The sequence below is a fragment of the Tenrec ecaudatus genome, chromosome 14 (assembly GCF_050624435.1).
Source record: "Tenrec ecaudatus isolate mTenEca1 chromosome 14, mTenEca1.hap1, whole genome shotgun sequence".
NCBI classification, from domain to species: Eukaryota; Metazoa; Chordata; class Mammalia; order Afrosoricida; family Tenrecidae; genus Tenrec; species Tenrec ecaudatus.
In genome coordinates this window covers 41675620-41702791 of record NC_134543.1, presented here as the reverse complement: position 1 = coordinate 41702791, position 27172 = coordinate 41675620, and the positions used below count along the sequence as shown (strand labels likewise).

Sequence of the window (27172 nt, the reverse complement as noted above, 5' to 3'; positions counted from 1 at the left end):
CGGAGCAGCTAGTGGGTTTGAACTGCCGACATGTTTAGCAGCCCAATGCCACCACAGATTCTCCTATAACCCAAGAGGTGACTAAATTGAAGGCACACCCGACACTGATAGGACCTGGATATCCTAACCAAATAAACCTTACTTCCAGACGAGATCACATCCACAGGTGTGTATGTGTGTGAGGTGCCCTCCAGTCGATTTTCAATTCGTAGCAACCCAATATGACAGAATAGAAACACCCCATAGTGTCTTCTATGATGTGATCTTGGTAGGAGGGGATCACCAGGCCTTTCTACTATGGAGCTGCCAGATAGGAGCTGCCAAATCTCGAAGCTTTGGATTACCAGTTTAGCACTTAGCCTTTGCATGGCCAGAGTTCCTTCCACAGGTACAGGGGTTATGATTCCAACACATATGTTTGGGGGATATAATTCAAACCAGGAATATTCTCCTTAGGTCGGATATGTTGCATAAGCAAATGTGGTAAAGAAAGCTGAAGGTGCCCGGCTATCAAAAGATATAGCGTGGGGTAAAGGCTTGAGCATAAACAGGCACCCATCTAGCTGGGAAGCAGCAAAGCCCACATGAAAGAAGCAAACCAACCTGTGTATATCATGAGGTGTTGATGGGATCAGGTATCAGGCATCAGAAGACCCAGAACAATGTGAACAGGGGGAGGAGAGGGCAGAACGGAGACCCAAAGCCCATCTGTAAACAATTGGACAGCCCCTCACAGAGCCTAGCTGGCTCATCACAAGGAAAGGATGAGCCAGCCAAGGTGCAGTATAGCACTGACAAGACATACAACTTTCCTTTAGCTCTTTAATACTTCCTCCCTGCCACTATCATGACACCAATTCTACCTAATAAATTCGGCAAGACCAGAGCATGTATACTGGTATAAATAAGACATCTCAACACACGGAATCCAGGACAGTTAAACCCCTCAGGAACAACAATGGGAGTAGAGATACCATGAAGGTAGAGGGAAGGTAGGGGGGAAAGGGGAAACTGGTCACAATGATGAACTGCCCCCAAGGGGGATGAACAACAGAAACGTGGGTGAAGGGAGACAGCGGTCTAAGATACGAAAATAATAATAATTCATAAATTACCAAGGGTTCATGAGGGAGAGAGAGAGGGAAGGATGGTAAAAAATGAGGAGCTGATACCAAGGGCTCAAGTAGAGAGAAAATGTTTTGGAAATGATGATGGCAACATATGTACAAATGTGCTTGACACAAAGGATGTATGCATTGTTATGTGAACTGTAAAAGCCCATAATAAAATGATTTGTTTTTAAAGATGGATATGTTGCCAGGAACAAGGGTTCAGGATTGCCTGTCACTGTTTCAACCAAAAACAGAGACCAGGCTGATTCCAGAAAGTTTATTTCCGCAAGTGCTAAACAGAAGGACACAGTGGGGTTGCTACTTTCAAACTGCTTTGAAGATTCGGCAAAAAACAAATAAGTTACATATCTTAAACTATATAAATGAAAATGACAAAAAATAAAAAACAGGTTTTCAGGATATAATTAGCAGGTTTCGCAATGATCACAAGAGTCAAATAACGTGACAAAATAAGGGAGTTTCACAGGAAACAATTGACATCTCCATTTCTCCACCGGTTGTCAGACCACCATCCCCTGAGTTCTCATTCTCCATTGCTTTTTTTGTAGTTTTATTGTCATATAACTCACCTATCATACAATTTAATTATTCAGTCATATTAAGAAGAGTTGTGCAATCATCACTACAATCAATGTCAGGATGTTTCCTTCTTTCTTGTGCTCCTTGTTGTTTGTTGCCCACTTCCCCCAGAACCCCCATCATGCCCCTAGGAAAATTAGTAATCCAGTTATGTCTATAGATTTACCTATCCTGGATTTCATATACAGAAAATCATACAGCACCAAAAAAGAAAGAAAAGGAATGAACACGCAAACCAAAAAAAAAATGTAAAACAAAATCAAGGAAAGTTTCCATCAAAAAGAAAGCAGAAAGTATTAAAAACTCAAACAACATTGAAATAGGTCAAAAGGAATGTCAACTGATAAAGTGTTAACTTTTAACCAGTTTCTGGCATAATCAACTTTACAATACTCTCCATCTGATAGGAAGGCTGTTCACGTCCCTGAACTGTGGTCTGAGAGGAGTCAACAGAGGCTTAATTCGTGTGGGGACTCTGCAAATGGATTTTGGGTTTCCACTGTCATCCTTCATCTTCTGCAAACCAGGTGTTCAAATTTCATCTCTGATACCATTCTCTCCTTCAGATTTGGGTTTTATTATTTACAATCCTCTGATCACACAGGTTGGTGTGCTTCTTCCATGCTTATTTGAAGACAAGCCTTTAAGACACCCAAAGCTTTTCTTTCTTTTTTTAAATCATTTTATTGGGGGCTCATACAACTCTTACCACAATCCATACATACATCAATTGTGTAAACACATCTGTACATTCATTGCCCTCATCATTCTCAAAACATTTGCTCTCCACTTAAACCCCTGGCATCAGCTCCTCATTTTGTCCCCTCCCTCCTTGCTCTCCTTCCCTCATGAACTCTTCATAATTTACAAATTGTTATTTTGTCATACTTTTACGCCCTGGATTCCCTTTGTTGCCAGTTCCTATTTGTACCAGTATACATCCTCTGCTCTAGCCACATTTGTAAGGTAGAATTGGAATCATGATAGTGTGGGGGGAGGGACATTTAGGAACTAGAGGAAAGTTGTATGTTTCATCATTGCTACATTGCACCCCGACCGACTCGTCTCCACTCCGCACTCACCCCCTCATTCACGATGATAAGATTTTTTTTGTTCTGATGATACCTGATACCTGATCCCTTCGACACCTTGTGATCGTACAGGCTGTTGTGCTTCTACCATGTGGACTTTGTTGTTTCTGAGCTAGATGGCCGCTTGTTTAGCTTCAAGCCTTTAAGACCCCAGATGCTATATCTTTTGTTAGCCAGGCACCATCAGCTTTCTTTGTCACATTTGCTTATGCACCCACTTTGTCTTCAGCAAGTATTCTTGCATTGAGGGAGTACTTGAGTGGAGGCCCAATGTCCTTCTGCTACCTTAAAACTAAACCTAGACATATATGCACATAGATCTATTTCCCCATCCTCATATATAAATATATTTGCATATGTATATGCCTTTATTTAGACCTCCTTAAATTACCTTTGCCTCCTAGCTCTTTCCTCTATTTCCTTTGACATTCCTCTTGTCCCACTATCATGCTCAGTCTTCCTTTGGGTTTCAGTAATTCCTCTTGGTTACATTACCCTTGATCATGCCCTACCAGGCCTCCTAGATCCTCCTCACCACCGATTTGGATCACTTGTTGGTCCCTTGTCCCTGGGTTTGTTAACACCTTCCCTTCTCTCATGTCCCCTCAGAATAGCCGGTCCCATTGTTTTCTCCTCCAGATTGTTCATCCAGCCTATCTTACTTAGACAGACTTGCTGAGATAATAACATGCACACAAACAAGACAGAGCAAAACCAAGCAACAATATACAACAAAACATCAACAACAACAAATCAATGACAAAATACAACAAGAAAGAAAAGCTTGTAGTTAGTTCAAGAACTGTTTGTTGGCCCCTAGGAGTGTTTTCCAGTCCAGTCTGTTGGGACACCATGCCCTGGCCCCAAAGTCCACCTTCAGCATTCCCTGGGGACCTCGCCGCTCCATTCCCTTGCTGTTCTGTTGCACCCCCTTAGTGTTTGCCTCGGTGTGGCGGGATCCAATCGGGCACAATTCCCACACTGTGTCTCCTGTGCTGTCCCCTGCAGGGTTATCACCTGGAGGGTGATGCAGTGTTTATCTAAATGGCCTTGCTTGCCTTCTTCCTGAGTTAGAACAACCCTGCTGATTAAATTTCAAAGGAATTTTACTGCAAGGGAGGGAGCTGTTATGTTTTCAATTTTTAATGAACTAAACCTTAAATGATGTAGTGTTTTACCCCTCCATTAAGCTGACACAGTGGTATCAATAGGCTCTAGCACAACAACAATTGTGAGGGGGCTGCATCTCATTCTGTTGTCCACCTGGTGACCAGGAGTCCAAATTGACTCGGCAGCACCTCGCAAGAACAGTCCCATCCATAACACAGGAGACCAGCCATCTTTCTTGTTAGCTCTCTACATTGGCTTAAGGAATTCTATTTCTTTTTTTAAAATTCTATTTCTTGCTCTATCTACAATCTGGTGTCTCTTCCTCCAAAAGAGCATTCTGATGTACTAAACCACAGATGACTACAAACTTACTATATTCACACAGTCAAACCTGTCTCATGCTACCAGCTAGTGAGAGTACATGCTATTAAAAACACTGGAGGGACCGGGAGGGAAGTGGAGGTATATAAAGGGGGAACCGATCACAAGGATCTACATATAACCTCTTCTCTGGGGGATGGGCAACAGAAAAGTGGGTGAAGGGAAATGCCAGGCAGTGTAAGATAAGATAAAATAATAATTTATCAATTATTAAGGGTTCATGAGGGAGGGGGAGCAGGGAGGGAGAGGGAGGGGAAAAGGAAAATGAGGAGCTGATTCCAGGAACCCAAGTGGAAAATGAATTTTGAGAATGATGAGGGCAACGAATGTATAAGTGTGCTTTACACAATTGATGTATGTTTGGATTGTGATAAGAGTTGTATGAGCCCCAATAAAATGATTTTTTTTAAAAAAAACACTGGAGGGTACTTTGAGGCTTCCTCCCAACTTCCCTGATAGTTCCACCATTTAAGACTCTCTTGGACCTTATCATATAGAGTATGAAAAATAAAACTTTTTTAAAAACCATTTAGCCAGCCAGCTCAATGAGCAATGCATTAGGTTGCTGGTCTGGGCTGGGATATTTTCTTGCTGAATGAAACTGATCCTCAAGAGAGCAAGCCCCTGCCAGGCTTTATTGGCCCCACACAGCCACCCACAAAATTGCCCACTGCAATCATCTCAAAGTGGAATGGCCGAACACACCAGTCCAAAGCCGAAAGAGAGGAAGCAAAGCAGTTAATGGACTCGAGGAAGACCTTCATTTTACATACTTAACAGGTCACAGAAAATGTTTCTCGCTTTATTGAGAGAATTCTCCGGGCCATTAGCAGGCCGTCTGAACCTCTTAAAGCTCAGAAAACAACGGTTAATAGCTTTGAGAATAGAAAGTAACCTGGGACTGGGCCTGACCACTGTCTGCCAGGCAGGTTTGCTGGCTGCAGGGACTTCCCAGCAGTCCATGTCTGGCCTGGAGCGGCAAACTGCAGCTCTGCACATTTTGTAAGACTTTCTTCGGCCTGAGTTGTCCCGGTGCTCTCGTTCTATACCGTGCGCTCAGAATTGACTCCTGTGTGCCAAGGGCTGTGCTGTCCACAGTGGGACCTGAGGGCTATATAAACTCGTCCCTCAAAGGTCTTCTTGTCCAGTGGGTAGCATGAATCATATGCCTAAATAGCTACAGGATAGAAAGGGATGAGTGATTCACAAATGACGTTTCTGCTCTGTGCTGCTTGGCACAAACGGTTTGCCCTGACGGTGCAGTGGGTTACGAGTTGGGCTGCTAACCGCAAGGTCAGCAGTTTGAAACCACCAGCTACTCGGCAGGAGAAAGATGAGGTTTGCTACTTCCACAGAGTTACCGTCTTGGGAACCCACAGGAATAGCTCTACCTGGTCCTATATTATGGGGTCGCTAAGGGTCAGAATCAACCTAGTGGCCTTGAGTATAGCCTAAAAGTTGTTGGTTCGAATCCAGCCAGTGGCACAGGAAGCTTAGAGGGAAGAAAGCTAAAGACGCCCAGTTCCACTCTGTGACACACGCCTTGCCCTGAGTGAGCATCAGCTCAAAGGGTTTGAGTTTTTTAGAGTGTTCTTTTTTAAAAATGTATTATGATTTGGGAATGAATAAATATATCAGTCCATAGTTCAATCACAGGAAGTGGAATTACACAAAATGCTACCACAGTCCGTTTCCTGACATTTTGTTTCTACTTGAATCCTTGATGTCATCTCCCTTTTATCCCACCCCCGCCCCTGCACCCCTTCTCCCCCTGAACCCCTTATTCTACTTGCTGTCTCTGTAGGTTCATCAATGCTGGGTTTCACATACTGAAAAATGGAAAAACATCTAACACAACTTCAAGAGGGTGACCTTTGGGTTTATAGCCAACACAGCAGACAGACTGACCCCTGACCTCTGGAGAGAGTCCATAAGTATTTGTAGGCAGAGAGAAAGCAGCCACTGTCCCACAGCCATGATGGCGCAGGCCGTGTGCCACACACACTTTCTTCCTCCAGTCTCCCCTCACAGTAGCTCTTTGATGTGCTTGGGCCCACGCTCAAAGGAGAAAGAAACTCCTTATGTGTTGAAGCCAAAAGACAGAAAAACTGACCTAGAGCCAAACGGAGAGACATCTGTTTATTTGCATCGGGGATTGTGGGGGAGAGGGGGGTGTCGTACAGACCAGAATGCACAGTCCTGCTTCCAGCAGTGGCTGCAAAGCAAAGAGCCCACTGTGGAGCCCCCTTTGGACTGTCAAACACCTTTTAGTGAGGTGAGCTACTGGAACCGTGGCTCCACGGTGTTACCCAAAGCTCACTGTTAGAGCGCTGCTAGTGTGTAAACCAGAATGTACCTTTCAGCTTAAGGGGAAGGAGAAAGAAGTAGTCACAGATGCCTCCAGCTCTACTCTTCCCTGGCTACCTGCAAAGATGGGCCCAAGGCACGTGGGGAATTCTCCCTTAACTGAAGTGAGGCCATTTCGTTAAACTACTGTCCCTACAGATAGATGGCCCTTCTCAGAAACCCCCAGGGCCAGTTCCACCCTGCTCTACAGGATCACCTGAGTCAGCATCGACTCAGCGGCAGCGAGTTGAGTTTTGGTACTTTAGGATAGAGGAGTTCTGAGACGTGAAGTGATGCTCCTCAGGTCACCTAAATGGAGCATCCCAAAGACAGGATCCAAATACAGAGCTCTCAGGCCTCAAAGGCCCTCTCCTCCTCACAGCATTTACCGCGAGATCCTAGGTGGCAGAAATGGATAGTGTTGGGGGGATTTTAAATCCAACCAGAAGCACTTCCATTCTAATGATCTACTTTCCCCCTCCAAAAAACAAACAGCCATTGAAAACACTCTGAAACTATTAAATGGAAAACTAATATACTCTATAAACTTTTTTCCAAATCACAATAAAATGACTTATAAAGAAGAAATAAAAAACCTGTGGAGCACGTGGGTACTCTGATACGCACAGAGTCGCCAGGAGTCACTTTCAAAGGCAGCAGATCCTGATGTATTTACCATTAGTGTTGTATGGCTACATGGTTTCTCTACATTGCGATGATGGATTCCTTTCCAAATGAAGGAATCTCCTAGGACACAGCACATGAGGCGGCATCACTGCTAACCCAAGATCAGAGCTCACAGACCAGAGCCTGAGTACCAGACAGTGTGTGACGGGCACATGCATCTCTCCCGAGCTGCCCCTGAGTGAGTGTTCTCTGGTGTCAGTACCTCTTTCTTCAGACAGCATGGGAAGAATACGGGGATGGGGCGGGAGGGGTGGAGGGTGGGCAGGAGTGGGGGAGAGGAACTAAAAGTGACTTCCAGAGATCATCATTCCACGTTAACCCAAGGGAATTGGTTTAATTCCGTGTCTTCCACGGTCTGAGGCTATCAGAACTCAAGAGTCCCGTATCTGTGGTGAAGTCAAATTACTGCTGGGGAGGGTCTTACAGCCGCAGTCTTTGTAGCTCCCAACCAGTGATTGGGTGGGAGCATGCAAATAAGGTACAGGTGACTCTAACTTGGGGATTGGTTGATTTTGCCATTCGTTCCACTGCGTATCAAAGTGAACCATCTCAGAAACAGGAACAGCGGACTCTCACGACCTTCAAGAAAGAAGAGGCGCCAGCGGATTGCATGTGAGTTCCCTGTCTGAAGTGGTGGAGGCAGCAAAGGCCACATCAAAGTCACCAGAGGCTTCAGCATCAAGATCTTGAGACAAAGCAGAGGAACCACATCAAGACCTTGAGGCAGAGTGGCAAGCAGGCAGGCTTCTTGGCCGCAGAATGAGCCAGAAGCCAAGGGAGCATGTGGCTGAGACCTCGGGGGGGAAGGGGGTTGTTTTAAAATATGACTAATGTCTGGGAGAGGCATGTCTGCCACAATGGCTTCAGAAGAGGAAAAACAGACAGAAGAATTGTATCTTTAACATTCTGTTAGCTGTTGGCGCCCCTATGAAACCCCATGGTCATATTGTCTGGGAGCTCTCTGTGGTCACTGCGGTAGAGCAGCCGTACTCAACCTGGGTGTTGCAACCCCTTTGGGAGCCGTTCTCAACCTGGGTGTTGCAACCCCTTTCACAGGGTTTGCCCAATACATAACAGAGGCAAAATTATAGTTACAAATTAGCAACGAAAATAATGTTATGGTTGCAGGAGTCACCACACCATGAGGAACTGTATTAAAGGGTCACAGCATTAGGAAGGTTGGGAACCACTGCTCTAGAGTATTAAACCTAGCCAAAGAGCACCCTGGGAAGGCCAGATGGTGTCTGAAGAGGTCAAGGAAGTTCAATGATGGAAACATGCCTGACCTCCACCTCATAGGAATCTTCTTTGTGTAACCAGAGGTCAGGAATTGCCCATATATATTTCCTCAAAACTCTAGAATAACAAAAACTCTAGAATAAAGCCTAAATTAATGATCCAGGGAAATCTAATCTTGCATGGTCATCTCTTCAACACCATCTCCCAAGATCACTCTGCCCAGTGCCTATCCTGCAGTTCTCACCTCAGGCTCCTCCTCCTCCAGGCAGTCTTCTCTGACCTCCCCGGACCAGTGTGTCTACAAAGGCACGCACACACAAACACACACGCCATGCTGCCTCTGGCACAGTGTGTACTACCCCGTGTTGTGTTGGTGCTTGACCCATAAATCACTATCTTCTCGCTCCATAACAGGAAGGATTGTCTGTGGTCTTTCTATTTCCCAACACTGAGCATAGGCCCCTGAGGATGGAAAGGCAAGGGTGTAGACTGAGACACTCAATCGACGGCCCATCCAGCCAGAGCTCGGATGCAACTTGGCCTGTGAAATTCCCGGAGCCGAAGCAGGGAGGGAAGGGTGAGGTCTGAGGGAAAGCAGGCTGGAAGGAATGACAGTTCTCTTGAGAAAATGGCCCTTCCAGGCTCTGGTGACAAAAGGCATAATCATGGCTTAGGATTATTAAGAGTGCCCAGTGTGACGGCCAGCGTGGCTCAGTTTCTAATGCTCACCCAACAGATGACCCTGGGCCTGTGTGTCATGGGATAGCTCAAGGGTCTCGGGAACAGCTGCCCCTTGCCTGCATGTACTGGGTTTGATGTAGGCAGGAAATTCCATGTTGTAATTGCTGGATTATTTCCCTTCATTCCTGAGTCATGACTGGGCCATGAATTGGTCATTAAAGCAGCCATTTACACAGATTTCAGGAACATCTGACTGGGTTTTCATCTGCCAGCACACTCACAAAAAGGAAAATAAAGCAGGACAGAGAGTTCTGGGTCACACAGACACATCGTCGTTTCCATCGCTGCATTTTTGTGACGGGACGTCAAAACGTTTAAAAGTCCTCCTTCGGGTGGCAAGGCAGCTCTTGTTGACTGGTGGTGGGTTCACCATGTACAGATACCCATTTCCCAGCTCCTCTGTCTGGCTGCAGCCACGATAGCCAGCTGAGCGCTGGTTGATCTGCGTAGAATAGAAAAAGAGTCTGGGGAGGTGGTGATCTTAAACAACTGCTTTCCAAAGAATGAGCCATGGCCAGGTATTTGCATGCACACAGCCCAGTCTTGTGAGACAAGTCACAGGAAAACCAGCACGGAATCAGCGAGTCTGGGCAGCAACCAGACGAGAGAAGATAGGAGCAACGTGGTTGTTAGTTCACTTATTTTCATTTCTGCGCAGCTAGTGGTAGGAAGACCGACAAAGCATCTTTATACTGTCTTGTCAAGTCTTTCCTTTCAACGCAACTAGGAAAAATCACCTCGTGATTCCCTACTTCATGTCCTTTTTCTAGAAAGATGGAATTATTTGGGCGTCGGTCCTTTCCGTTCTCCGCGCAAATTGTGCTACTTCTCCATGTGATCCGTTTCATTGATGTCAAGACTATTTGGTTTCCAGCCCTGCACAAGGTCGTCAGCATCCCTGTGTGACTTTGCACTTGAAAACACAATGGCTTCCCTGGGCAGGCAGCCTGCTGGGGAAATCAACTTCTAGTTTTCGCTTTATCTGTACCTTGTACAGTTTTTGAAACCAAACCCCTATAACATTTCCCTATGCAGCTGAAGTTCAAAGTCGGTTGAGCTAAGCCACAGGAATACTCAATGTTAAGGACTCCTCCCCACCCCACCTACCTCTTTGGTTTTTTGGGGGGCTTTGCTATAAAAATGTATAGGTAAGTTAATATTCTTTGTTCTCAGCATTTCAAAGACAGATAAATGCAGAGAGGTTGCCAGCAGAAGTTGTTTATACAGTGCTCTATCCTGAAAGCTGGCTCAAGCCAAACAAGAGAAGAAAACCATTTCGAAGGAGCCCGGCATCGTTTTTCTTTTCCCTCTAGGAGCTTGATAGTCTAAGGGCCTGATGAGACGCCCCGGTCATACCGACAGTGGTCAAAGTACTCGGCTGCTCCCCAGTCCCTCTGTGGGAGGAAGATGTGGCAGTCACCGTAACGATTACAGCCTTGGAGACCCTGTGGGGCAGCTCTACCCTGTCCCAGAGGGTGACTAAGAGTCAGAATCAACTCAATGGCACTGGGTTTAGAAAAGATCAATGAGCAGCCTGAGCCTTCCCGAGTGGCTCCAACGATACTCACTGTGCTTGAGAAATTGGACTTGGCTCAGCCCATCTGCTCTCACGGCAGCCCGGGGTTGCCTTTCATTTAGAAACCACACCGTCACTCTGTTTCAGAAATGCACGGGTGAGGCCGATGCTCAGCCCCGCTGCCCAGGGCGATGTTGGCATGGAGACATGGGAAGGGTCCTGGTTGGAGCTGGCGTGTTATGGACTCTCCTTTTCTCTTCTCCGCAGTTACTGTGACCGTGGGAGGCAAGCAACACTTGCTGGGACTCTACGACACGGCAGGACAGGTACGTGTTTGCTATCTTCATTCACAAAGGGCTCGAGGGAGGGGGAGGATGGCCCCCCGGCTATGTTGACGGGTGCCTTTCTGTGGAGCTCATGGATAACACGGCTATCACTCAGACGGATCGTTTGGGGGCCAATTTATTGCCTACTCACATGACAATCAAAAGTGCATTCTTCATACTTTAAAAATAATTTTATAATTATTAATAACTACATCACTGCATTCCTCAAGGTGCTGGTTGGTCAAGAAAGAGCCACTCAACAACAAATAGCCATCAATAATCAAAATAGCATGATTGACCTAGAGTTTCAATTTCCTCCTCTTCCAGGTCAGAGTGAAAGACGCCGCTTCAATGGCTTTTGCTTGCTTGCTTCACTCAGGGTTTTTCGCTGTATTTCTTTGTGCTCTCTTTATTTGCATTGTTGACAGAACTGTGAAAAGATCCCCCAAAAAAGATAGGAGTCATGTACAGGGGAGACATATGGAAAAGTTGTGCTGGAGAAGAATTGTTGGAATGAAGAGAAAGCCGGGATCCTGGATGCTTTTCAAAAGAGAAGGCCTCAGAATAGCTGGGGGAGTTCTCTAAAATTCTTGATATTGTCTCATTTTATCAAAAATGTTCCTTCAAGTTAGAAAATCTGGTTAACCAGGAACTTAAGGCAGTCGACTAGAACCACCAGCATTCCTATGTCGTAGCTGAGTGAAAAGGACGCCTTGTCTTTCTCTCCTGTCACGAAGCTTCTCATGTTGTAAACTCAAGGGGTGGAGGCAGAGAAATGGTAATGAATGACCATGGCCCAATTTCTTGGATAGACCTTTTTTGCTATCATATGCCTTGGATCATTTATTTAGGTCAGAATCAGCAAGCTGTCCAGCCTGCCCAAATTCATACATCTTAAGTCCTATGGAGTGAGTATTTGACCATGCTATTTCCACTGTGAGCTTCCTGGTAACTGCTATTTTTAGTTGTGCATTTTGGCTTCTTTTCACAGTTATCTAGAGATAGGCCTTTGTACTCTCAACTTGAAAACTCTTTACTAGAAGAAAATGAATAGCATTCTCTTGGGATTTCTGCATCCACTTGCAAAGAGCACTGTGAATGAGGACGGCACCCTGGTGGAGCAGTGGGTAAGCACTTCGCTGCGAACTGAAAGGTCATGATTTGAATCCACCAACTGCTCCATGGGAGAAGAGTGGAGCGCTCTGCTTTTGAAAAAAATGTACAGCCTTAGAAATCCTATGGAACCATTCTACTCGGCCAGCAGGCTCTCTAGGAGTCAGCATGAACTCGATGACAATGAATTTGGTTTGGGTCTAAGTGTACATGGAACACCGAAGTTTCGTAGTGGGCAAGCTATGGCCGTGGGGAACCTGGAAAATCTAGCCCCTGACTCCAGGCCTCCTGAGAACATCCATGCCCCCCTCCATGGCAGGGGACTGCTTTGGCAAGCCACTCCCAGGATGCACGACTAGGGACAATTGTCCCTGGCATCCCCAAGTGGGACCGATCCATTTGGCTCTTCCAAATGCAACTCACACTGAGATGCCCCTCCACCAGAAAGTCTTCCAATAATGGAAACACATTGCTGTGCGATTGAAGTTTTCCCACTCTCATTCGATCACACAGTTGTCGTGAACATTTCCGTTTGTCAGGTATTTACAGCCTGAGAGAAAGGGAAGTTTATACCCTTTTGCCCCATAATCAGGTTTTCTGAATTCTATTTAGTTCCAAAGTTCAAAACCACAAGAATGTTGCCATCGCTGCAACTGTTCGATGCTTTTCTTGTCTTCTAAAAAAATATATCTGTGACCCCGGTGCCCCTTCCTTGTAGCAACCCATGGCCTTGTTAGGTTCTGGGTGCCAGTTACCCTAAAAGCAATCACCCTAAAAACTACTGCCATCAAGTCGACTCTGTTTCAAGCCAAACAAAACTACTTAAAAGTTCTTGTACAGCTCAATTACCCTTTCCTATTGCTTTGTTCTTTTTTTTTAAGAAACTAGGATAGGCATTATGATGCCATAGTTGGATAGAGGTTATGAGATGGGCTACCAACTGCAAAGTCAGCAGTTCGAAACCACCAGCCACTCCAAGGGAGAAAACCCCGGAGTTCTATTCCGGTGGGGAGTTATGGTCTCAGAAACTCACAGGAGCATTTTGGCCAATCCTCTGGGTCTCTGTGTGTCAGAATTGATTCGAGGGCAGTGACTGAAGACAGAAGTTATAAGGCTTTGTAAAAAATATATATATCTTTTAACTCCTTCTTGAAAGTACAAACTCTGCCAGAAAAGTGATGCACGTTGATAAAATATAACAAATGGGAAATAGATATATCTGCAACTTAACTTTCATTTGATGACTTCCCACCAGCTTCCTTGAAATCTCCAAGGTGGACAAGGCTAGTGGAGGAGCATAACGCATGGGAACAGGGGATCAGAGCATGTCTGAGGAGGCCTTGTGGCCTTAACAGCCTATGATTATAACTTTAGAAAGATGCCGTGCCAAAGTAAAATGCTTTCTGGTTCTTCCATCCATAGTCCTTGTGACTGTCACCCAGTCACTGCAAAGAAGATGTAGAGGACACGACCTTGGGGACTGGTCAGGTGTGCCACTCCACTCGGTACACCAGCGAGCCGTCTTGGAAACAAGAAGAGCATCCTGTGATCCTTGAGAAAGAGGAGCCACCAGTAGAGCCAGTGGGCATTCCCCATCTGAAGTCGTGGAGGCAGGAGAGGCTGAAGCACCAAGGCCATTACACAGAGCAGAAGCGCGCTGTCAAGTCCATGAGGCAGAGCGATGGGGTTCCCAACCTCTGTCATAAAGCAAAGGTCTTGGGACCATGTGGCTGAGAGGCAAGGATCAGAGAAAGCCGGTCCTGAATCCAGAGGGCAGAAGAAGAATTGATGCTTTTGAATTAGGGTGTTGGAAAAAAACAATTTTTTTTAAATACCATGGAGTAAAAAAGAAGAAGAAACGACCACGGACTGCCAGAAGAGAGAGCAGATGTGTCCTGGAGTAAGTACTGCTGGGATGCTGCCTGAGAAGCACGATCCCAGGACTTCTTCTCACGTACTTTGGAATAGTGTCAGAGGGACCAGTCCCTCAAGAAGGACATCGCGGTTGGTAACGTAAAGGGACATCAAAAAGCAGAAGAGCTTCAGTGAGATAGCTTGGCAGGAGCTGCCAACAACGGGCTGAAACATAGCAATGACTGGGAAGATGGTCACACAGACTTGGGAATGCTTCACGCTGCTGTACATAAGTGTTACTGGAAGTCGGAACTGCCTTCAGGGTACCAAACAACACTGGAAGTCTTTGGTGGTTGAAGCGTTATTCTGGAAGTTAGGATGATGCAAATAGTTATTACCCTAGTTGAATCCCAGGGTTCTGGGACCTTACTCATAAAGCTTTGTAAAAACTTTGATTTAGAAATATTGTCCCAAATTTTCCATTCCCATATCTAGACAGGAGAGCCCTGCCCTCCACTATTATAATGTAGTCCACCTTGCTCAGGTCACAAGACGAAGGAGCCTCTAGAGCAGATTTTCTTTTAATATTCCTTTTGACTAGAGTTACTGATGAGGTAGAGAAATGATCTGAAATCCAATCAATTCATCCCTGATCCACAAAAAGGAAATCACAAATTTCAACACTCCGCTGCAAAATTCGATCTTGCCATGAATAATGACATTTTCTTACATGACATAATCCAAGGAGCAGCATCCCTTGTCCTCATGGAAAGCTGACCGTGGGGTTGGAGTGGACTAAAACTATGTCTAGGAGCAGATGTGTTCTAACAGGGAAAGTAATAGAAACTCATTATCTCTCCCCTCGTTCCTCTCCACGTTTGAAGCACCTAGTCCGGCCAGGATACAGCTGCAGCTCCCTCCAGCTCTGGCCTGAGACACACCTCGCCCATTTCACAATCTGGCCAAGCAATTGCTGGGCATCCGGAATGAAATCATAAAGACACATGGCAGCTGCTATTAAACATTAGCTCCCTTCCAAAGCCTCTGAAACAAGCTAAAAGTTGTGCGTGAAGTAGAAACTTTCTAAAATAAAGAAGCTCTAGACCGCTGGCTCCACTGTTTAGTAGAATATGTCAAAGATGAGGTTAGACCAGGGATTTTTTTTTCTTTCTTTCAAGGCTGGTTACTCCTCAGATCACCCTGGCGAGGCAGGAAGCCAGGTCTGTGGAGGTTGTGCCAACTCATCCTGCCCAGCACATGCCCCGAGTCGTGTGTTTCTCTTTGAGAGGGATTTCTGGAGTGCACATCTTTGGCTCAGCCGCTGACAAAGCCCCAGAGCAGTCTTTTCCATGATGTACTTGCAGGCTGGTTTGTTTAGAGAATCTCATGAGAGGACTAGCGGAGAGCAGGACGCTGGGGTCAGGGCAGACCCGGAAGCCTGGGTATTCCCTGGTGAGGAATGGCAGACTGGGAGAGGGGTCTGCCGCAGGTGATGGCTTGAGTAGCGCCTGAGCGTGGAGCCAGCCTCTGGACTAAGACCCTTTGCCTCCTTCTGTCCATTGGCCCTTGCCCAGCTGAGTGACGTGACAAAGTCCTGCTCAGAGAGTGGCCTCTCAGGACAAATGCCAGGACAGATATATCTGCAAGGCAACATTTCTAACGTGGCGATTTGCAGCCTTGCTGGGCTGAATAAGCATCTCCAGGCCCCTGCTATTGGGAGCAGGAGCCCTGGTGGCATACTGGGTTACTTGCTGAGCTGCGAACCATGAGGTCAGTAGTTTGAAACCACTAGCTGCTCCGTGAGAGAAAGATGAGGCTCTCTTCTTCATGCAAATTTATGATCTTTGAAACCCACAGGAACAGTTCTACCCTGTCCCATAGGGTCACTCTGAGGCCGAAATGGCTCTAAGGCAGTTAGTTTGGACTTGAGGGGAAGGGGTTTGGATTAGAAGGAATCCTGGTAGCTATCAGATCAGCCTTGGTCTATAAGCCCTGCGAATGTAGTGGTTACCAGGGGCTGGGATCCCTGTGGTCAGCAGTTCAAGCCCTCCAGCAGCTCCGCGGAGGAAAGAGGAGTTAAGATAGTTAAGATCAAGGGGGGAAACCTGAGATATTCTGCATAGGGTGGCGGTGATTCTGTTTGGGTTTTTTCCTTCGATTTTGGTGCTGGGAAGCAGGTGCTGCCTGCTGGTTGCCCACTCCAGAAATCAGCTATTTCAGCAGGGTAAACTGTGGGGTTCTCTGCACGCATCAAAGAGCTGGGAGCTGTCCGCATGCTGGGCCAGCACAGGCTGGGGGCTGTCGCTAAGGATACACAACTCGTGGTCACATGGGGGTCACCAGTGGCTATGGGAGAGTGGGGACAGGAAGGACATCAGCTCTCTTTGTCACCCTGTCAGGGCTCGCCCCGCCCTGGGTTCTGAAGCCCCTGTTCCTCCCCAGGCCACGGAGGCGTGTGACCAGGCAGGCAGGCGTGTACAGCTGGGCTTCATTACCAGGAATCCCTAGGGATCCATTTCCACGGCCCCAGCCTTCCCCTTTGCTATTGGCTGAACTGACCACGCCATCTGGAGCCTGCGAGCTGGCACCAGCCCTTGGAAAGTTGGCCTGAGACCTCAGAACACATGTTTTTCCTCAATGAGCAATGCAAACTTGCTTCCTGGTTCACATGGGTCTGAATATGGTCTTGAAAATGCTGGATTTGGGGAATGGGTGAAAAGTTGACATGCCTGAGGTGATCTGGAAATGCGGCCCTAGCACACCATCTCACTTCTTCCCAACTGAAGAGATAAGGAGCTAGAACCTTTCTAGGCCCCCAAAAGGGTTACACTCTCTGAACCCCGCCCCCCCCCCAGACCGTTCTACTATGTGCTGTAGGGTCGCTAGGCAACGATGAGTGGGCATCACCACGACAGTGAACTTTTTGAGAACAATCTTCATTCAGCGATTCGGCATTTGCAAACATGTGGGTCTCATCACCGCTCCATTTAGAAAATACATCATTTCAGATTCAACCCTTGTAGGACAAAGGACTAAGGACAGTGCTAATAAAAGGTGCTAATCGGCCTGTGCTAATCAAAAGGTGGCCTATTCACACCCGTCTAGTAGTAAAGATTCTAGCCAGGAAACCCCATTCGACTGGGTCACGACGGATAGCTCCATGCGTTAAAATCGACTGGACAGCACCCAACAGCAATATCCACTGAGGAACAGGAAATGAGGCCGGACACTGCCGCCTGTTACTGACCTGGGATGGACTCTCGGGCTTCACTACAAAAGCACCTACTCTGTTCAAGGCATCTTTTGAATTTCTGGTTCTACTACGAGGCTGGTGGTTCTACTGTCAGTCTGATTGCAGAAAACAGCAAGGCAGAAAGGTCTGACCCAAGACCACGCAGTGGTTACAGAGATGGGATTTGAATCCAGAACATCTGTTTCCAGAACCAATGCTCCCACCCTACAAGTAGTATGGCACTTTCTAAACCAAGCCTAGCAAATGATGGGGCCGCAGAATAACCATTGGGCAGCTAGCTGCCAAGTCGTTGGTTCGGATCCACCAGCCACTCTGCATGAGAAAGACAAGGCTGTCTGCTCCTGTGAAGATGTCTAGTCTTTGAGATGCCATGCGTACATCCACTCTGTCCTATACAGCAGGGTCTAAGTCCACATCCGCTAGATGGCAGTGAGTTCAAATCCCCCATGGGAGAAATACTTCCTTCTATAATTACAAACCCCTCTTGTCATGTTTCATGGTTGCAGCCAGATGCCTACAGGCAATAAAAGTGACTCCAAGCACTGACCAGCCCAGGTGTGAGAAACGTTTAAAGGTAGATATAGGGACCCCTGGTGGCATAGCGGTTACACATTGGACTGCTAACCCCAAGGTCAGCCGTTCAAAGCTACCAGAAGTTCCAAGAGAGAGGCAGGTCTTTCTACTTCCATAAAGAATTAGAATCTCAGGTATTCCCAGGGGTGGTTCTTCCCAGTCCCATAGGGTTGCTATGGGTCGGCATCGACTCAATGGTAGGTAGTTTGATTTGTTTTTTGGTGGTGCAGTGGGTTACACACTGGACTGCTAACCACAAGGTAGGTAGTTCAAAAGCACCGGCTGCTACCAAGGAGAAAGATGAGGCTGTCTTCGCCATAAAGAGTTACAGTCTCAGAAACTGACAAGGGCAGGTCTCCCCTCTCCTGCAGGGGCACTAAGAGTAGGCATGAGAGTGAGAGGCAGGTTTGTTCTGTGGTTAAATCACACCGTTTGTTGAGAGTCTATGTCCCGGTGGCGGGAGGGGGTTCTGGAAGGATCCAGGGGGGTTACCAACTCAGATACCTACACTTTATCCTGGATTATGGACTATAGTACAAACATTTCTGATTGCCTGAGGGATATTGAGAATTTCTTTTCCTGATGGATAACTTTGAGAATTTATAGGCCACACTTGGGGGGGCGGGGAATGTTGCTGTCAAATCCATTATAACTCATAGTGACATTACAAAACAGAGAATCTACAGAAGTGGGCTGCCACGTCTTTCTCCCATGGATAGTCCATCAGTTAGTTCGTGGTTTAGTGTTAACTAGTGCACTGCCAGGTCTCTGTGGCAAGAGAGTCTCAAACCACCAGACTCACTGCCATCGAGTCAATTCTGACTCACAGTGACCTGTAGGACAGGGAAGGGCAGCCCTTGGGGGTGCCAAGACTGTAGCAGGATAGAAAGCCTCATTTTTCCCGCTGTGCGGCTGGTAGTTTCGAAATGGTGACCTTAAGGGCAGCAGCCCCACATGTAAAGGCTCCTGATCTGACCAAACTTCTCTCACCTTCCCACCCAGTTAACCCAGCAATTCGCAGTCCAACGTCCCAAAACGTAAGCACAGCACCAATTGGGAATCCCTTTGGTATTTGTTGGGTAAAGAATCAATAAGCATGAGCTTTCAGACTGGTTACTTGTTCCTTGTTCCTTGCTTGTTTGATCGCGGCACTCTTCCCAACGTTTTTCCCTTTTGTTTTGTTGGCTTTGAGGTTTAAAATGCAGTGTCTGCTGCCATCTGGTGTTCGAGGCAAGCAGCTGCAGCCCATCAAATACACTGCTAAACCCACACCAAAAAAACAAACCTTGTGGTCCATTTACAGCGACCCTGTAGGAGCCTTTTAGACAGAGTAGAACTGCCTCACCTAGTTCCCAAAGCTCTCTCCCCTCGCCTCCATTGTTCTCCCATGAAGTAGCGAGTAGATTAGAACTGCTGACCTTTCACTTAGCCTCAGAGCCTTTAACCAGTGCCCCACCAAGGTGCCTTAGAACTTCTGAGGCCCGGGGCCCCTCACATCTATATATAGTCTCTACTATACCTGTGGCCTAACCTTTTTTCCTTAGGTTCATAGGCAAAGGCATGTGTTTATATTAAGATTTCTGGATAACTGAATTTTCCAAGTAAATGAATTTGTCTTAATTCTGAGCTGAATCACACACATGCACACACAGAAAAACAACTCATTGACATTGAGTAGATTCTAACTCAAAACAAACCTATAGAGCAGGGCAGAACTGCCTCCGGGGGTTTCTGAGACTAACTCTTTAGACAACGCCATGTCTCCCAAAGAGCAACTGATAGTTTGGGACTGCTAACCTCGCTGATCACAGGCCAAATTGTAACCACTATGCCACCAGGACTCCTTTGAGGAGCATAGTCTAGTCAGAACTGAGCAAACTCACAGAGGCAAGTACACCCTGATATGTCTAGCTCTTGTTTCTATAGACCTGGGGAGACCTGCTGGCTTCCTGAGTTACATGTTTAGTTGCTAACCGCAGAGTCAACAGTTTGAAACCAACAGGTGCACCACAGAAATAAGATGAGGATTTCTACGCTCCTTGGATTTAGTGTTAGGAGCCCACAGAGGCAGTTCTACCCTGTCTTAGAAGTTTGCTGTGCGTCAGACAGAGTCCGCTTGAGGGCAGAAAGTTGAGTTGTTGGCATCCTTTGAATGTCAATGACACTTTCAAACTCCTCAGACAAGTCTTACAGATCCTGGGGTGGTTCTTATGCATGGAATCTTGTTAAGATGTAGATTAATTCAAGATCTCAGTGGTGGATATGGAAATATTCAACAGGAGCTCCAACCAGAAAGAATCCTGCTTTCAGGGTTCATTACACACACAGAGCTGACATGCAGCCAGTAGACCTGGCCCAGTGTGAGCAGTGTTTATTCAGTGTTTATTCACCCAATTGCCAATCATTTGCCTTCCTAGAAATGTAAATGAGATACAAAACATTTTAATATTTCAGGGCTCATTTTTCAGTGGCCTTGACATTTGCATTGCTTGTAGCTTAGCAGCTCAAATGTGTAGATTTTTATAGCAGTCGTATAAATAGAAGAATTCTACCCAGGCCACACTGGAGGAATTGGTGAAAAAGCCGAGGCTCCAGGAATTGGTGAAAATCCAATTGAGACATTTAAAAAAAAAGAAGATACAATTCTAGAAGCTCTTCTCAATGCCAAGAATGTTGGAAGACTCCTTCCTACTCAACATATTGTTAAGAGATCCATGTTTGTGCCCATTCCAAGGCCTCCAACAAGATGCAGAAATTATCTAATCATATCAATAACTCAGAGAAGGGAAATTATGCTGAAGATCATTCAAAAACAGTTGTAACAGGACAGTCACATGAAAATCATGTTGGAAAAGGCAGATTCAGAAGAGGATGGGTAGTAAAGGAGACATTGCTGTCGGACAGATTCGAGCTAAAAGCAGAGAATTCCAAAAGACGCTGACTTTGCATGCCTCCCATGCCGCAAAGGCATTCAACTAGTGGATCACAGTATATCATGGATAACATTGCGGGAAGCAAAGACTTAAGTGCACGCAGAACTCATTTATGCAAAGATCCGAGAGCCAACAAGAGAAATGTCGATGCTGAAAATATCTACGCTGTATTAAATTGTTTTTAACTTACTGAGAATTAGATGGGGATTACATTTCAGATTGTTTTTGTAAACAACTGATCAAACCTCCCAATAGCTGACACAGCCCTTTTACCTCTTCCCCTCCTTGACGAGTATCTGCCCCTCCCCTGGCAACCATCAAAGTCTGTCTCTCTGGGCAAGAAAAACTTTGTACAATATTTACCCTTCCATGGTCAACTTACTTCCTTCACCCTAGTAGCCTACATATCAACCCATGTCACAAGGTGCTTCAATTCCATCACTGTTTCGTGATGCATAGTATCCACTGTATGTACCGACATGGTATCCATCTTTCCACTCATGGGCATTGAGGGTGTTTCCGGCTTCTTGCTTTTGTGAATAGTGGTGTGGGCAGCAGGGGTGTATATATCTGTTGGAATTAGGGTTGTTTCTTTAGGGTCTGTAGTGAGTAAGGGATTGTCAGGTGATGTGGTGTTTCTACTCCAGTCATTTGAGGAAGCCCAGGCCCATTTTCACAGCAGCTGTGCAGTTTCTCCAGTCCCCACGGGGCTGAATGAGGTATCTGATCTCCCCACACCCTCTGCAGCGTGTTACTTTCTGTTGTGAGCTGTGCTATCCATGCTGAGGGTGAGTGACACGAACCTCATCTTGGCTTAGATTGACCTCTCTCGAATGGCTAGTGATCGTGAGCACTTCATATATAGTAAAATGTTTAAAACAAGTGGCACAATAGGAACAGTACAGTATTATATATGCAAATAAATCCAAAATACTTGGAAGTAACTCCCCTGGGGAGAAAGGAGAAGCTGCTGGTGATCCCGTAGGTCATGAAAACTTTCATTTCAGTGTCTTTCAGTAATGATTGAATGTTTGTCATGATCAAATGCTTGTTTTTTTCTCATGTTAGAGTCATCAAGACTCTAATAAATGAGTTGATATATTATGGAGATATGATCTATGTATATAAAAATGCATCAGCATGTAGGTTTGGTTGTATGTATGTATGGTTGTAGCTCCTATGCATGTGTGTAGAACATGAACCATTTGTCTCCATCTATGGACTATGTGTGGTATGTGTGAAGATGTGTCATACGTGTTATTCACAGAGAGGTGCAATTTTAGCACGTGTGTAGTTTTGTGAAAACATATTGAAATAGCTTTTACTTTTAGAGCTCTTACATACAACAAAAAATACGTCTGACATTTCCTCAAAGTGAAGCTGTCCCATTGTTTTATCTTTACCATATCCCACTAAATGGCAGACTTGAGGGCAAGCCAAAAAATATTGCTACAAAATCACAAATATTTCTTTAAAATATCGCAATGCAAAGCAAGTTAGTGCTTCTTAGCACATTCTCCATCTAGGTCTGTACGCTTCTATCAGCACAATTTCCCTCTCTAACCCCTGCATACGAGTTCTGTACCCTTAGGGGTCATGACTCCATTGTGTTCCTCTGGGGATTGAAGGTGTCGTCTGCAGTGGTAAGATCATGGCTATCAGGTGGATGAGGCAAGGTTTCCCAGTGAAAATCATTCAAAGGAGGAGCAGGTACATTGCCATGGGAGGGGTTGAGGACCCTGACCATGACCATTTTCAATTAATTTCTTCCTAGAAAGCCCACGTGATCAGTCGCATTAACCTTCTGAGCTGAGTTCCTGCCTTGAGTTTCACTGGCCCAAGTCGAGCCGCTCAAATGGTTTTGGTCGGATCTTGCTCTCTGCATCACGTTGGTCAATCTAAGCCCCTACCCAATTACACGTCATTCCACAAAATCATCTTCAGCAGCGCTATCTGGCTTCAAAGACTGCTGGAAGGATAGGTTCTTGGAAGAGCTGATGTTCAAGCAATGCTTTAGACACTCAGGGAGCCAGACGCTCGCTGAAGTCCAGATGTGTGCTCCCAATAGGAAACGGGGCACGGAGATCCCACCTTCAGCAGCCGTCACACCAACGGCCCTCCTTCTTCCTCCAGTCTTTCCATTCCTGGAAGCTGATCCTCCCTATCTCGGTTCCTCTTTGAGGTTTCCCCGACTTCCTTAAAATCTTTCATCCACAGAAAAACGGTTTTACGTGGGACAGCATGTCACAAACATGGAAAGCCTCAATATCTTGGGAAGATGTATGCTTGAGTTTTGTTAAAAATTTTAATATTAACCCTGACCTTAAGTTCATGCATCACCCCCCCGTGGCAAGCAAACAAACAAGTGTTCTCTTCTGCAGGCAGCAGAGAAAGACTAAAGAAAAGACGCGCTAGTGGTGCTGACAGGTAAAGTTCAATGGGCCAAAGCCACCAGCCACTCTGCGAGGAAGACCAGCTGTTTCTATAAAGCTGTGCAGCCTCTGAAACCCTGCCGGGGGTAGCTCTTTGGCAGTGGAAGAGTGGGTAACGAGACGAAGTGTATTACTAGAAAAGGGAAAAAAAACTTGTCTGCTGCGGTCTGACTGCTGAGACACATGTAGCCAGGTTGCCGGGCATAAACATGTGCACATCAGAACTGGCACCTGTGGAACAAGGCTTTCTGACCGACGCTCACACAAACATCCTCCACAAGCGGGGACTCTGCATCCACGGCCCATGCTCATGGGAAGAACTTGTGGGGGAAAGTTCTGCCTCTATCCTTCATTGGCCACGTGGTGGTGTAGAAGCAAACTTCGAAACAAATCCCAATTTAAGCACTCTAAGCCCTCACCCGACATTTCTCCAGCGACGTGTCTAATTTAGCAACAGCGCCGTTTCGAATTGTAGTGAGTTTATTCAAAGTTGAGTCAAAACAAAATGCTAACTTATATAAAGAGGAGGTCTGTGTCTCAGCACAAGGTGCGCTCACTTCAATTCAGACTGGAGACCACACAGGGAGAGCAATGGACACTCGAGGGGGCTTCCTGGTATCAAACAAAGCTCTTCAAGTTGTATTTGTATTCTGTGGTGCATAGGGTCACTATGGGTCAAAGCCAACTCGATGGAAGCTAACGACAAGAATGTGCTTATTAAGGGCATGGAAAAAAAAAGCTTTGTCTACCATCTCCATTCAGCACCTAAATAGGAAAGATGTCCATCCCGAATAAACATTAGCCCTCCTAGCAAGAGGCAGTGGTCCCTACACAGTTGGGGGTGGGGAGGGCAGGGTGACATTCTAAAAACAGAAAGATAAAATGAACTTTTAAAAGATTTTTATTGATATATAATTTATATTTTAATATATTTATGTATATGTCATTTATATATGTTTCAAGTGTCATGAACATCTTAAAAATCATCTTCAAGACTAATATTGGCAATAAATTTCATTCAAACCCACTTAGGATAATGCTGTTGCTTGGGAACAAGTGATCACTTAAGGTTCTAAGAGATGTCATAAGGATGGAAAAACAGGCATGAATCCGTCAATCCTTGGTGTCCGTAAGAGTTACAGGCAAAATTGACCCTTAAAAAGCTGTGGGCTTAAGTGAAAATCCGTATTCGCATTTTGTTGTTAGGGTCCATCGAGTCAGACCCTATGGGTAACGGAATGAAACACTGACCGGTCCTGTGCCAGCTTCACTATTCCCGTGCAGCCACTGTGTCAACCCATCTTGTTGAGGGCCTTCCTCTCTGTAGCTGCCCTTCCACTTCATCAAGCCTGATGTCCTTCTCCAGAGACTTGTCTCTCCTGACAACATGTTCAAACGATGCAACGCTTGCCATCCTTGCTGTGAGGAGTCCTCTGGCTTCATGACTTCCAGTCCGGCGCGGTTTGTCCTGTTAGCAATCCGTCTACTTTCAATATTCTTCTCTAGCACAATTCAAATGTGTCCATTCTCCAACAGTCTTCCTTCTTCAACGTCCCACTTTCACATTCATATGATGCAATGAATGCCAATGGACGGCTGCAACCATTGTGGGATGATCCTCAGCAAAATGTCACTTGCATGCGATATCGATATCTTTTTATAGCTTGAGCATTCTGTTGGGCCACCTTTCTTCGGAACGGGCACAAATATGGGTCACTTGTATTAAGTTGACCATATCTGTGCCCATTCCAAAGAAAGGTGAGCTTCCAAATTCCCTGGCATAGAGGAGTGTGCCAGTGCTGCTGCAGCTGGCTGAAGCATTTCAGTGGGCATGCCGTCAATTCCGGAGCCTTGTTTTTGACTAATGCATTCAATGTAGTTTGCACTGTCTCCTTCAGCACCATTGGCTCTTACTCATATACTTCCTCCTGACATGGTGGAATGTCCACGAGTTCGTTTTTTGTACAATGATCTATATAGTCTTTCCATTTTCTCTTGACGCTTCCCGCATGATTTAATATTTTGTCTACAGGATCTTTCAAGGTTGTAACTCAAGGTTTGAATTATTTTTTCTTGAGTTCTTTGTTTCAGGCACGCTGAGTGTGTTCTTCCCCTTAGGTTTTCTAATTCTAGGTCCTTGCACATTTCACTATAATATTTACTTTGTCTTCTTCAAGCTGCCCTTTGAAATGTTCTATTCAGCTTCTATTCCATTTGCTTTAGCTACTGTCCAACGAAGAGCAAGTTTTAGAATCTCTGATATCTACTTCGTTCTTTCTTTTTTCTGTCTTAATGACCGTTTGCTTCCATCGAGACTGACGTTTCTTGATGTCCTCCCACAGCTCATCAGGTCTTCTGTCATTAGTGTGCAATGTGTCAAAGCTGTTCGTGAGAGGTTCCCAAAATTCAGGTGGGATAGATTCAAGGTCATAATCTTTGCTCCTGTAGAAATGCTTCGATTTTCTTCAGCTTGATCCTGAACTTACATATGAGCAACTGATGGTCCATTCCACAGTCAGCCTCTGGTCTGGTTTTAGCTGCTGATATTGAACTTTTCCATCATGTCTTTCCACAGATGTAGTCAATTTGATTTCTGTGTATTCCATCTGGGAAGTCCATGTGGATAGTTGCCACCTTTTGTGTTATTGAAAAAGTATTTGCTATGAACAAGTTGTTGGTTTTGCAAAACTCTTACATGCAATTTCATGTTCGAATTTCCAGCTTCATTTCTATCACTAAGTCCAAAATTTCCAACTACTGTTCCTTCCTGTGTCCAAGTCTGCATTGCAATTGCCAGTAATCATCCATGTGTCTTGATTGCACATTTGATCAATTTCTAAGTGACGTTGTTAGAATTCTTCAATTTCTTCATCACTAGCTTTTGTGGTTGGTGCATAAATTTGAGTAATAGTTTCATGGACTGGATTGCCTTTATGCAGATAGATGTAATCCTGTCACAAGCAGCATTGTGCTCCACGATGAATTTAGCAAGAGCCTGTCTGACAATGAACGCCATTTCTATTGATTGTGTTATTCTAGTACTATACGACTGTGGCATAGTAATTCATATGATTTTCTGATTCAAAATGGCCAATACCAGTCCATTTCAGCTCCCTAATGCCTAGGATAGAGATCATGTGTTCCATTTCATTTTAGACCACTTCCAATTTTCCTGAATTCATACTTTGCACATTCCAAGTTCAGATCATTAACAGATTTCCCCGACACCAGACTGATACAATGTTTTACACCATGAATCTGAAAGGACTGTGCGTTACTCTGTAGCCATCTTTGAGCATACACTGGACACCTTGGGTCTGGACTGACTTGGGGTGTTTTTTCTTCCTGTGCCATTGAGATTGATTCTTTTTCACCTTCCCTTCCTGATTTCTCTAGCCTTGGATGAGTGGAAGGGAAGGGTGCCATAATAAAGGAAAGACCCTTAGGAATCCCATGAGCTGCCTACTCCTGGTGTGCCAAACACAACACGCATCCCCAATGTCCATGCAGCTGTTCTTAGCCTACACTTGGAAAGACAGTTTTAAAAATCCTCACTGTCATCTAGTCAATGCTGACTCACTGTGACCCCACTGTGGGTTTTCTAGGAGTAGAAAGCCCCGTCATTCTCCCGAGGAGTTCCTGGTGGTTTCAAACTGCTGGCCATGCAGATCACAGCCTAATGCATTTAAAAGGAAGCTGGAAGCGTTAATATGGCCTTTAAAAATTAGAGAAGCTTCAGGGTCTCCAAGCTTCCTGGCTCAGATGGCCGGGCCCTCTCCTCTCCCTTGGACCTGGCTCCTCCATCCGCAGCCTGGCCTCGAAAGCCTCTTCTGCCAGTTCTCAGTGAACCCAGGACCGAAGAAAA

General features: G+C 45.7%; 1 protein-coding gene across 2 annotated transcripts in view; it reads left to right on the top strand.

The window, feature by feature from the left end:
• The window catches only part of RHOJ (ras homolog family member J), a 127612-nt gene that overhangs the window by 86004 nt on the left and 14436 nt on the right, over nucleotides 1-27172 (top strand). For both annotated transcript variants that reach the window (XM_075531580.1, XM_075531581.1), the window contains exon 2: nucleotides 11091-11149. In XM_075531580.1, the coding sequence (XP_075387695.1) occupies nucleotides 11091-11149 (59 nt within the window). The remainder of the gene's footprint in view (nucleotides 1-11090; nucleotides 11150-27172) is intronic.